The 14,014-nt window shown below is 37.1% G+C and overlaps 1 protein-coding gene across 1 annotated transcript; it reads left to right on the top strand.

Annotated features, from left to right (window-relative positions):
- The first annotated feature begins 4,843 nt into the window (after nt 1-4,843).
- Nucleotides 4,844-13,187, top strand: LOC105835975 (endocuticle structural glycoprotein SgAbd-2). Its single transcript, XM_012679685.3, has 3 exons — nt 4,844-5,013; nt 7,632-7,798; nt 11,040-13,187. The coding sequence occupies exons 1-3, from the start codon at nt 5,002-5,004 to the stop codon at nt 11,311-11,313; spliced, it is 453 nt and encodes a 150-aa protein (XP_012535139.1). The 5' UTR covers nt 4,844-5,001; the 3' UTR covers nt 11,314-13,187.
- The last annotated feature ends 827 nt before the right edge of the window (nt 13,188-14,014 follow it).

The raw sequence follows: 14,014 nt of genomic DNA, 5'->3' as shown, positions 1-14,014 counted from the left end.
GTTGCAAGATCACTTTTTTAAGTGTAGAATTTTCAAAAAGAACCAACTAATAATTTATACGTGAATAATGATTAAAATTACAATTCTTTACATTTTGAGTTATATATGTACGTGCGCGTAAGGTGCACGTATAACTTATAACATGGCGATCGTAGGCGAGGAGTCCACGATGCGTACCTCATTTTCCATAGAGTTACAAATTGTTTTGTTGAGAAGCGCGAGGCCGATGCCGTAATTCACGGAGTTTATTGCGAGCGTAATCCTCTTCGTGGTACACCAAACAATGCAACAATTCTCGCTCGCAGAATGCTAAGCACTGAGACAAAAGAAAGGGTGGGTTCGCTCAGCGACAGTGTAAGATAGGATTCATCCTAGATGTGCCTGAGCTTGTAGATAATAAAAAGGCCGTCATTGTTTGATCGGGTTTGCCCTAGAATGCGGTACAGGTCCGCATTTTATTGCACCGTGAGTTAGCAGATAATAATATAATTGACGATAAGAGATATTGCGTAAACGCGCGTGAAAATATACGTTTAAAATATCACACGGGGAGTGTTGAGCACGAATATTAATGTCATACGGAATTAATAATGTAAAGGCACTAGTTTTAGAAGTAAAAGCTTTAGGAGTAAATTAACAATCCATTTAGATCAAAACGTTTAAGGCTTACAAATATTTCTAATTAAAACTATTAGTTTTGTTAATTAATTCCGTCATATCTATTTGATGCCACATACATACTTTGAGATATTCAAATCTGAAACAAAGGAGAGGATGTAATAACCTTGCTATTTACTTTCTGTCATTGCAATTATTCGTGCTAGGATTTACACAATTGTAAAGGATGATTATAGTGTTTCACGAATTTCGCGGAAAATATCGACGAAGGGTGTTCGCAATTCCGCTCGCCTACGTTTCTGCATGCATTTATTGTCTCTGCCGATGTCCCGCGGGTAATTAGAGATATCGCTGATAAAAGCCGAGTTAACACAAATCCCGCGGAATTAACTTGTACGTACCGTTGTCTCCGTTACACCTACGCGCGCGTGTATTGCAAGTCCAACACGCTGGTGAGATTTAATGGCGAAACAGCAAATATCATCGTTACCAACGTGCTCGGGAAATACGTGAACGTGTGCGCGATTCCTCTTCTCCTATTCTAGTTTAAATACCACCTGTCAAACGTGCAGCACCGGCTCAGTTCTAATCGCCGCTCGTCATGTCTTTGTTCAACTCGGTTTGATTCTTACATCAAACCGCATCCTTACAAGCCCCCTCGTCCTTTTTCCTTGATTAAAGAGATAATCTCGGTTCTTCTCTTCACAGATGGGGGAGGGGGGGGAGAGAGAGAGGGAGATCCTAAATCAAGGGATGAAGACACGCTAATACACGGTTTTGTCCGAGAACTGTCACAAAGATTATAACGTCTCGATACATCCTGCTTTCGAAATGTAAGTGAGTTTACTAATGAAATGTGAGGAAAATTATATAAAAGGATTATGTAAAACATATTATAAAATACAGAAATAATCAAAGTTATAATGTTTTACTTATATTGTTAAACAACTTAACGTTTTTCGAATAACAAAATAAAATCGATATTTACCTCTTAAAAAGATTGTTGAATGTTATAACGTCTTTTTAATTAATCAAATATAAAAGGAAACAGAAATAAATCTCTTAGGATAATAACAATATCTTTAATTTATCGATGGCGCATTGCAGAAAATACGTATAAAATATTTATAAGCGATTATTTTCTTATAATTATTTATTAGTTATGCGTCGCAAACTACTTAGTTATACTCAGTCACAAGGTACCCACGCGTAACTTATCCGTGAGATCTTCAAAGAATGCAGAACAAACACGTAATTATATGGTTATACATTTTTTGTTTCATTTTAAAATCTTTTATCTTTTATAAGCTGAAGTAGGATGCAACCAGGTTTTGATAGCTATTATTTTGATGAATCAAGTAAAACCAATTCTAATCTTTGATCAATAAATTTTTTGAAGGAAAAATATAAAAAGTATTGTAATTAAAAAGAAAAATAAAAATAAAGAAAAATAAAGGAAAACATTGTACACAATACTAGCCATGATCTTGCGTACATAAAAGTTATATTATTAATTATGTGTATACATAATATGTTATTATAAAAAATGTCTGATTATATGAGCGCCATATCATTTCGTTGTTTCACCTTTATTGTTATTAAATCTTATTTATAAGCACTTCTTTGTGGTCTTAGTCTAAATCTGTGCGACATTTTGCACAATTGCACAGAGGAACCAGGAATCTTGAAGAAGTCGCGCAGGCAATCCTGATTGTTCAAAGGATTAAAGGATGCGTATGGTTCAAGATGTTCCGCCCGGGATATGTCGCAAGGATTGGCGATGCGCGGCGCGGCGAATCGCGTTGCATCGTCTCGTAGCGGTGAAAGGAATACGCCCTGCGATGATCCGCGGCGAATCCGGCGGTGGCGATCTCGAATCCCGCGCGCGTTACATGAGACGTTACAAGACGCGAGATGATGACGGTTCTCCCGCGCGGCGACGAGCAATGTATCCTCGTTAAGCTCGATCTCATCGCGTGGATTCGTAGCGTGCACGTGGGCGTGTATATGCGCGCATACACATACGTGCATGCGGTTCCATCCCAGTGAACAAGGATAAGTCTGCAAGCGCGAAATTAGTCCAATTCGCGTTAGATACGATGCGGATGTACAAGTTGCAAGGAGCACGTTGTAATCAGACGTGGCAGAAATCGCGTAATAGGTACTGAGTTTGGAAGTACCTGGGTTTTGCGCTAAAATTTTATTTTTGAATAAATTTTATTGTACAAAAATGTTATCAGATTTTAATTGATGCGTTATCTTTGTTTGTGATATCGCTTAACTATTAAATATTTATACAAGCAAGCTAATAATGAGCAACTGAAATGTAAATGTTCGTTATATACACAAGGAAAAACATTTCTTTATATTTAGTAAACAGTTTTGTTCGGCAATTCCAAAGTATATATTTCTTTGTTTTAAATAAATTTTATACACATTGCTTTAGATTTAATAAAATTTATTAAAAATAACAAACATGTTTTAGAATAGAAATAAAATAGAAATTGAAAACTATTTATTAAATTTAAAGAATTAAAAAATTTTTCTTTTTGTGCACCGAAAGAAAAAGATAGTGTAACAATAACTATAATATTATTATAATTTATAATTATTTTTGCTAACTATATTTTTATAATTATTCAACAATTTGAATTATAGTTTGTTTAAATTGATTATGTAGTTCTCATAATCATAATATTGGTTTATGCAATTTATAATATGATCGCCCCATAACCAAAATGGAAATTTTTAGATAGTAAATTGTACCACAAAACAATCATTATAAGCTACTAGCATATAATTATTATTACCAATATTATACTAATAATTACTATAAAAATAATGTTCCTGACTTATTGAATTATTTTATTATGCAATCATAGTTGCAAATATTATACATGTTTTTCAGTGTGAGCATGGAAAAAATTTTATCTTAGAATTTACTCTTAAAATCATGGTAAATCGTGGGACATGGATTGCTAATTTTATTAAAATTATAATAAAATCCTTGGATGTCTATGTTGTTTTTTAATCGCTCCAATTTTAAAGGTAAATTTTGAGAGGAAAATCTTTAAGTAAACTTGTGTGTTATGCATATATAATTATTTTGTGTAAATATGTGTATGTGTATATATAAAAATAAATGCAAATATAAATATAAAATATTAGGTTATTATTTATATTATAAAACAAAAGTTTCGAAATAGTCCTTTATGTAAAAATGTAACTTGTCGTCGTGATACATTATTTCCTCAATGTTTTTTATTATTGTCTATTGCGGGAAGAATAAATAGTGCAGACGTATATTTCATGCGCAGTGACACTAGTAATACATATGTGCATACATCACACGTATAAGCAGCTCTTGCACGAGGGAAAGAAGCTATGCTAATATACGCACGCAACGAATTCAATTCATAGAGAAATGGCATGCATTTAAGCGTTCCGACCTCCAAGCCACGTGAATGATATAGATACTCGTGAGGTGCATGAGAATCGCGAGAAAAAGCGTAACTCTAAGTTCCGAGATGTATGTAACAGTTGACAGATGCGACACGTATTACGTATACATGTTTAATACATGTTTAATTATACATCCTGAACTGGGTGACGTTGCGAACGTCTGTAGCCAACGCGAATATCCGAGGATGAACAAGTACCATCTCGTTCTGTTTTTCAAGGATGCGAGTAGGACAATTATTTTGCGCTAAGAATCGCAACCTTAAGATTCTTATACTTGTGAAAATGTTGCGAAAATTTGGAGTACTTGTCGATTTTCTAATGTCTCTCTGTGCGGCAGAAACCATGCTTTTCAGGATAGTCCGTGATATTGGATTTCGCGTTTGACGTTCGTACGTCCTTTTGCGGCGCCTCCTAGTTTCCGTCTGCTTCGTTGTCTGAATCTGTTCCGCGAGTGCAACATGCGCTAGCATGTGTGTGTAATCTAATAAGCTTGAGCCGTACACACACCTGCGGAGAATCGCGATACGTGGGCGCACGGGAGACACGAGGCGCGAGTGCACGCGAGGGGGACCATCGGTTACCACCTACCTATCGTCTAACCAGAAAGCCCCGACCACCATCCACCACCCTCTGCTTAGTTAGCGGATTACGCGAGTAACGTCAAAGATTTATTCTCCCCTTCAGCCTCCGGAAAACGGCCGATGGCGGGGCGAAAAGGGGGCACAAGCAGAGCGCCTCGGCGACTATAAAGCCTCATCGTGACTACCTAAGCTCGTGTCTTTAACTGCAGTTAGCCCGAGAGTTTCGTACGTGGCTTTTCGGAGGGTCCGAGTGTGTCCAGCACGCAGTGTGATTTATTCGTTGCCACGCAAGTGCGCATCGATTCGCCGAAAAGTCGTCGTTTGGTTTCCGAAAGTCATCATGAACACCCTCGTGAGTGTAATCCCTTAATTTTCTGCACGCTTTCGCGATTAATCAGTCACCTTCCGAGCAATTGCTAAAAATTGGTGGAACTTAACTAAGAAAAGAAGATTAATGACTTCGATTGTATCTCACTTTTAATTGGATAATAATTGTGTTTATCGGACTCAAATAGCATTTGTAATCGAAACTCTACTGAGAGATAAGAAGATTTTGTTCAAATAATCAAAGTTTTGTTGTTACAAAATTTGATCGAATCTCTAATTAATATGCATGTTAATTCCAAGTTTTTTTTTCATTTAATATCCAAGAAAATTTTTTGCTGATATAAACAGATTTCTTTATGTCACAACTAAAATGTATCGCTAATTTTTGTATCTGCTAGAATTTTGGCTGTCACGTATAGAATTTATAAATTTTGCTTCTCTTTCAATCTAACTTTCAGTTAGATTGATTAAATGCAATACATATATATATATATATATATATATATATATACATATCATAGTATTGTATTTGCTAATTACTTATCTACCTTAGTTAATTTTTACCTACATATAATTTTTGTTGAAGTTGCGAGATTATTTTTTTCAGTAAACATTTAATTAAAAGTTTAATATAAATAATTAAAAGATTTTATTTGGTATTATGTTATCACTTATCATGTTACTTATTTGCATCCATGAATAAATTCGGAGAAGTGTGTTTGCCACAAGTTTCTTAGCTAGAATAAATAAATAATGAATATAATGACAGTTGTGATCAACACCGAGAGAAATGTTTTGTATTAACAAAGCTTTGATTGATATGTAAGTAATGAAATAACGTCATGTTAATTACAAAATTTTGCAATTTTAACAAAATATTTTGATTGAGACAGTTAAACTTTTTAAATTTATGCAACGATTTTATATTATTATTTATATGTCAACTAAATTTGTTCAATATTTCCCTTTGTAAAATAGTACTAAGTTTTATCAATTTTTAAAATATAAATTGTTTTTTTGCTAAATTGCTGGATGTATCTAAGATTTGTGATATCGATAAGTTGAATGTACACGAACTTGCGGCAACCGGATGCGGAGAGATTTCACGATCGGCTACCTCGGCGGCCTCGAGCGTCGCGAAAGATTTGGCACGGTGGGCGGACGATGGGATTATTCACAAGCGCTCATGCGAATTTATAAAAATTCATATTTTATTCGCGCGCCGAAGAGATTTCTACGAACGTATCGGTTGCGAAGACGATTTTATCGGAGTTGGTTTCGTCACTTCCGTTTGGCGCGCGCGAACGGCGAGTATCGTAGTATAATAATTCTCGGAAAAATGACGGCGACTGCGATTGTTCGTTACAATTGTGCGACGCGATGCCGCGCAAATCCGACGTTCGTAACGCGTAATAAATATTATTATTATTATTATCCGCTCGGAATAACAATTATACACGACCGAGCAATAATGAGATGTGCCGATGCGCCCTTACACGCGCACCACCATACAAATTAATTCCAACGCCCGTTATGCTTATTGTAATCGTCACTTTTTCCCGCTTGGCCCGCGCGAAAAATATTACGCGCGGTGTCGCAAATCACTTAACTCTCCTCGGCTTTCAGAACACAATGGAGGAAGTCTCGGACGGAGCGTGAGACGGAGGGGGATTATGACGCGTGGAATAACGTGTAATTATTCATAACCGCGCCGGCTCTCGCAGCGTGACTCGAAATTTTCCTGCGTGCCGAACTGCCTACCCATCTCAACTGCCTACCTACCTATCTATCTATCTATCGGGCCCTTTTGCATGAGTAAAACGTGAAGTTATATAATTTCGCGCGAGATACTTGCCGCAGTGTTCGCCGTGCTAATCAAATAACGCTAAATAGCAATTGAATGTTTCAGGTGCAGGTGCGCAATAACAAGTATTTTAAAGTTCCTAAGTATTATTAATCAGTTGCTGTCAAGTAACTCAATTAGAAGTAATTGTGGAGTAAGTTCCCGAAAAAGATTTTTTTTAAATATAAAAACATGTATAAAATATATAAAAAATATGTACATATATATTTATACTAGTTTCTTTGTTTTGTTTAAAATTTCTGTATGATATAAAATAAATAATAGTTATAGTAAAAAGACAGGAACTAATTAAAAAGATAATTTTTGCATTGTTTCTTCTACAAAAGTTAAGTTTGAAGAAATGAGAAAAAATTGCTTATATATATAATTATATATTTTTTTTATTTATACAATATACATGATTATATATGGATAATTTTTTTGTATTTTTTTTTTATAAAAGAAGCAATGCGAAAATGATGTTTTTTAAATAATTTTTGTTTTTTCAATATAACCATTATTTTTTTATACCAAATAAAAATTTTACAAAAGAAAAGAAACTAGTATAAACGTATATGGACACATTTATACATATTTATATATGTTTTTATATGAATAATTTTTTTCCGAGTTACTATTATTAGTTAGTGTAATTATATGACTATTTCAATACTTAGGATGTATTTCTTGATTGAATAAAATTTCTGTACCAAACTTATTCAAGGGACGCCAGATAAATATTGCTCGAAATATTAACGTCAAACATTGTCCTGATATTACATAAACGATTATTTTCGCAGATATTGCTGCTTGGTCTGACGACGATGGCGTACGCACAGTTCAGCAGGTTCACGACTCCATATCCACAACCGACGCAATATTACAATCCCAATTACTACGGCCGGCCTTTCTACGCCATACTGCGACAAACGCAAGACGTCTCACCGGACGGATCGTATTCTTACAGGTGAGGTCGTCCCGGCGCCGAGGCGTATGTACGTACGTTTCGTCGAGAGAACGATCTCGACACGCTCGAAGAATCGCGGATGCCCTCGAACGTATGAAAACACGCTCGCGCCATTCGGTCGATGCAATCGCGAAGTTAACACGCTCAGCGTGACCGTCCGTTTCTTTTTTCTTTGCCTTCTACTTTGCGTCGCGTCTTCATCGAGGAGTGATTAATAGGAAGGAAGTGTAATTAATGCACCGGAAACGTACGAAAGTGATGACGCGTCTTGGCGATTAGAACTCGTATACTGTTTCTCAATATAAAATGTTTATACGTCGTCCCAACTTCCTTGCATTTATTTTTTCATAGATGATAAAATTAGGAAAATAATATTTATGTATATAATTATAAAATATTATTTTTAAACAGAAAAAGTATAAAAAATTTCTGTTTCGTACAAAGTTTAGAAATAATTGCATAGTAATTCTCTAGTTATCAATAAAGTGATATGAGTTAAGCTTCTTTAAAACAAAAATTTTAAAATAAATACATGTATGTACATGTAAGAATTGCCAATGTTGGTTTTGCAATAGTGACCGTGGCAGATCTTGGTGCTTAATAATATTTTCGGAATTTTACAATCTCCACAACCCACATAAACTGTGCGCCGCATTTTTATCGGTCTTGAAACGCAATCAGTATGTAGCCAGAATGCTTAATTTTACAAATTAAACTGAGAAACAATTTAATATATTTGATACTAACTAGCATCTATAAAATTCCCTCTCCCCGGAAAACTTTAAAAAATTTATTGCAAGAAGTAATATCTCAATTAGAATTTTTTGATACTGAAAACCTCGTTTTTAGAAGTATGTTATAAATACTACGTTAAAAATAACGCAATTGATCGAGAAGGATCGATATGATTGTCTGAAAAGATGTGGGATGGATCGAGTCGTTTCTCGGTAGTACGTATTATATCTATATATTATAGTCATTGTTTAGCTACTATAATATTTTTCAATCTTAATGACGACATCCTTTTACCGTCCAAAAAAGGAGTTTGAACGTTGTAATTATGTCGTTCGTGCTCGCGCAACATATGTTAGTCAGCTTTGCGATTATTTTTATTACTCGCCCACCCAAGCAATTCTCGAATCTTGCGACTTATACGGTGAAAATAGCGCTCGAACAAGAAGAAAATTTAAATCGTGCGAAGGCCAATAGTCTCACATAGTCGCTTGGGAGTGTTTCTAAATACGGTTTGCTCCATTAACCATAATTAAACACACGAAAAAATGTGCAGATCTGACCCGGTGAAATAATCACAGTGAAATAATCATTTGTGCATTGCGATTGCATTGCGTTCTTATGTAAAGTTAATATAAACCAATAAGAGAAAGACATGTTTGGCTAATTCAATTCTTTTATAATGCAAGAATGTGATAAAATTTGCCTATAAATATTTTATATTATTTCATCACAATTAATTTTTTTTATAGACGCGCCTGTCACGTGTACATTTTTAATTTGCGAAACTATAATAGAGATCGAAAAATTTCAAGATTAGTACATTGTGTGAGAACTTTTTTTTTTAATTTGTATATTCTTGTTTGATAAAAAAATCTTTGATTCTCAATTATAACAAGAAAAATATCTCGTTTTTTAGAATAAAAACACGATATTATGAAGTTGATATAATGCAAATATGATAACATTAAGATTGAGAAAAACTGATTAAAATTAACATCACGATTTGTTTCTCAACGTTATAGATTAAATATTTACTTATTCAGATATTTAAAAAGGTAATGTAAATGGAGTTGTACGTAAAACGATTAATCATAACTTTAATGACAATTATTACAGGTTTACATATTCAGGCTTACAGAATTCTGCACGAAATGCATCAATAATTATTACGTTAGTTCCGCTCTTTCTCTTATCAACTAAAGTATTATCTTGAATTATCGGATAATTATCGATAAACGATACCAATAATTATGCAAAATTTTACAAAAGAGTCGTTAGAAAAGTCGACCATCGCGGAGAGGTGTCGAAATATTTTTGCCCCGCTCTGACTTTCTAACATAGATCCGCACGATTCGCTATAATTAGTCAAACACAACGAGATAGCAGGTCGGTGATTATCGAATTATCTGTTAGGTGATGCGATCATCTCCCGCAACGTGATATTTACATCGCGCTAAATCTACACGATGCATCTCGCACGCAATTTAACGATCGTAACAATCGACTTCGGGATTGAAAACTTGTACATACCATTGCGCAATCCATTTTGCACTACCGACAATCGTGTCTGCTGGATGACCTAATATTTTATTCAGCTCAATGGTCCACACAAATACAAGCTTCCCGACGAGTCAACATATCATACATCCGTAATAATCAATTATCTCCCGACGCTTTCTAAGTCCGGGACTTCGTACGACTCTATCATTCAAGATAATCGTTCGGGCGTGCCGAGGTCGCGGACCATTTTGCGTGCAGATCATGCTGCCAGATGGTTCTCCCAGGATACGCTACTCGAGACGATCGGCCAGTCGCCTTAATCGAAATCGCAGAAACCGTGAACCCGTGTCTCGGCCGAAGGAAGGATACATAATTGGCTTTGATGTTAATCGTACGCGCGCCACTCGGCTGCACAGCTCGCAATAATTACGCAATTGAACAATTACAATCGACCTACCTGCCTACCTCTGCCTGCCTGCCTGGCTGCCTGCCTACGCGTTCACCTTCCTCACCCATCCTCGATGTTCTGGAGTTTGTACCTAACTCGAGCCCCTCCCGTTGACACCTGTCTCTGGGAGACCGAGACTCGGCTAGACTCCACCTAACATCTCGGAGATGGTAGAGCTCTTCTCTGACTGGTTTTCCCAATGGCAGTTCAGTGGGAAAGCGGATACGAAAAGAGTTAGCCGACGATAAAACAATCGTCGCCTCGAAATTTGACGATGAGTCTTATAATTGCACTTGTTTAGATTCTGTATGGAAAAATGTATTCTCATGTGAAATTACCACGCTGAATTTTTTTTGATAATAAAAAAAAAATCGCTCTAACAATTCACGATTCAGAAAAGAAACCATCTCAGGCAAATCTTGTTTACCGATCTACAGATTATAAAAAGGAGTTTAAAAAATTTAGAAATTGTTATTAATTTTATTAATTTTTTAAAATTGAACCGCAATTTTTTTTTCTTCTTGCAACGTGCGTCTAAATCATCTGCTTCTCTTGCAGTTACGACACTGAAAATGGCATCTCCGTAGCGGAGACGGGACAACCGAAGAACATTGGGCCGAACCAGATCGAGGCGGTCAGAGGTCAATACAGTTACACGGCCCCGGACGGTACTCCAATCCTGGTCACTTATACAGCCGACGAGAACGGTTTCGTGGCGAGTGGCGCCCATCTGCCGACACCGCCGCCGATTCCGATAGAGATACAACGCGCCCTGGCGCACAATGCGGCTCATCCCGAAGAGGAGGAGCCCTACAGGAGATATAAGAAATAACTGCACTAGGACTGCTCCTGCATCGATATATCGACGTGGAACATTGTTTTTAGATATCGACGATAATCTTTTGTTATATTGTTTGTATCATTTTTTGTGGAAAACTTTTTTGAAACGGTAGTTCGATTTTTGACTATTGACTTCGGGATAAACGTAAAAGTAAAAAAAAAAAAGTTTTTATTTAAAAAAATCAGGATACATTTGTCATAATTTCTAAATAGAAATTAATGTATTATTCACTGAGTCGCAGTGCTATACTTATAACTAGAATAATCAGTGAGTATTCACTGTCTTTCAGTGATTTTGACTGTCAGAATTAGTGTATTATCGCTGCAACTAGCACTGCAAGTGTATTTATTTCGCTGATTAATAAAATATAGGTATAGCGCCTAAAACTCAGTGTATTTTCACTGATTCCCGTTGTCAGGGAATACGGTTGTTCCATGATCGTTATGTCGATGATCAACTTGTCGAGCAGGTGCTAGTGTCGATTTTGTGCGTTTGTAAGACGAGGCATGATTAGGCGAGACGACGGAACATGAGAGCGATGAGTACATACAAGCGAAGTGAGAATAAGGGAAACAAAAGGAACAAATTCTTCAGTTGACGTGAAAGAATCTTTGGTAAACAAGCTTTACGCTTTATACTAAATGATTACGAAACTTCGACCGATGGTGGCTGTAAATGAAAAAATTTTTACGCGGCTCTGGAATGTTTCGTTATTTTTTAAAAACTTTTTTTCTTCTCTCGATTTGAAATATACGTCGATGCATACCGGCCGGGATTGCTATTAAAGTGCAACTTGCTCTGCGTTAATGTCTCGAGAAACCGGGATGGACACGAGAAGCAATAAAATCGTTCTGCAATTTATATATACGTACGGCCGATAATGCGGCTGCCGTCAAAGTTCAAGAAAAAAAAAGTAAAATGTTGGACGGAATTATTGCGGCGCGCTATGTTCAGCATTATTATATAAAACGACACGATAGTATCTTAAATATGAATTACGCAAGACCGTCTTGCCTTACTCGGGAAATAAAGATCAATATATTACGGGAGTTTATGTTGAGCGGCGCAATTTGCAGATCGAATCATCTCCGTAATGATGAGATCTCATCTGAAAACTCAAGTTTTTATAATAGACCCGTAAAAATAATAATATTATGGGGTATAATTAATGAACGCCGCAATTAACAGAAATTCGTACTCGTCCTCGAGGATTTCGCTCGTCGTCTGAACGTGCCTTGAAACCCTAAACAGTATAAACTCATGCGAAGATGCGAAACTAAAGGGGCTCTCTGTGTGTACCTCAGAGCAACAAGCGTGTATATCGTGGAGCTCGAATTAATTAATTTCGCCAGGTTGTACAATAACTTCTCGGTAGTGAATGAATTTAATTAAGAAGAAGCGATCGAAATTCCGCGGGAAATTCTGTTATACTGTTCAGGGTCAAGCCGATGACTATAATCAACGATAATTCCGTGCCTCTGGAAGACTTGCCGAATACGAAGTGTACCGCTTCGCTTTACTTTGATCCTAACACGAAGAGATTACGTCCAACTGACGCGATCGAGGTGTCCTGCGTGTCCTGCGTGAGCAACGATCCCTCGCGAGGACGCGGGGGATGCCCGATGCGACATTATGTCATATCATAATTGTGCTGTAATGTATCATGCTATGGCTATTAAATCGTTTAACTGCGCATGCTTCTCCACGTATTCTGAGTGTCATCGTAATCACGTGCCCCATAATTACAACGCGATTTGAATCGTGATATTCGAGGGGCCGATTCTTTGCCTTTAACGACGTTTAACAAACCGCGCGCAATGAATACCGTATCCGTATACAATAATAAATTATTTTAATACGCAAGAGACAGGCTGTCCTTTTGTTCAGCGATAATAATGTTAATTTATAACGACGATCAAGTTAGCCGTTCCGCGCGCATATGATAAATGCCGAGCTCGCGGCATCGTATTTCAGAAATAGCGGTACTTATAACAACCATAAGAGAGAAAATGGATTCGAGGACTATGTTGCGACGTTGGGACAAATTGCGTGCGACCGCCATGTGCGCGACAGATCGCGTGGCGATTTTTCAGGATTACGCGCGAAGACGCCTCGCATTGATTTGTTTACATAAGGATGCTTTACGCGACTCGGCCGCGTTACGTCGTAAAACATTCGCGGATTGCCTAACGGCCACGCGTTACGTCAGAAGCCACGTAGGGAGGAGAAAGGACGGCGCCTCTCAGGCCCGGTTTTGGATTTTCGGATGGCTTCGAGACGAGAGTACGTGCCTTTCTCAATTCTTTCCAGTCGACGAAAACTTCTTCGGGAGAAAGAAAAAAAAAAAAGTCTCCTCACCGCTCCTCAACGTCCGTACCTTCCCGTTTCGACGATAACCGTTTTTGGTTAGCGGTCACAAGCGGCGACACGCGATGTCCATGTTGTGGGACTCAGTGTGAAACAACACGTACGCGTCGAAATAATGGCAATTAAGCGAATGAGCCCGTACTGCTTTCTCGTGCGCCGTCATGATCGCTTATCTTCAACGAAGATCGAATGAGTGCATATTAATTTTCCGCCTAGAGGAACGTATTAAAACATCGTAAATTCGAATGCATCTTTAGATTACATTCCACGAATGAGAGATCGAACTTACGCAATTATCTGATTACGCGTCGGCAAACGTAAAGCA

Source organism: Monomorium pharaonis, chromosome 11, assembly GCF_013373865.1.
Source record: "Monomorium pharaonis isolate MP-MQ-018 chromosome 11, ASM1337386v2, whole genome shotgun sequence".
Classification (NCBI taxonomy): domain Eukaryota; kingdom Metazoa; phylum Arthropoda; class Insecta; order Hymenoptera; family Formicidae; genus Monomorium; species Monomorium pharaonis.
The sequence above is the reverse complement of the archived record's forward strand: the minus strand, read 5'-3'. Positions and strand labels throughout refer to the sequence as shown.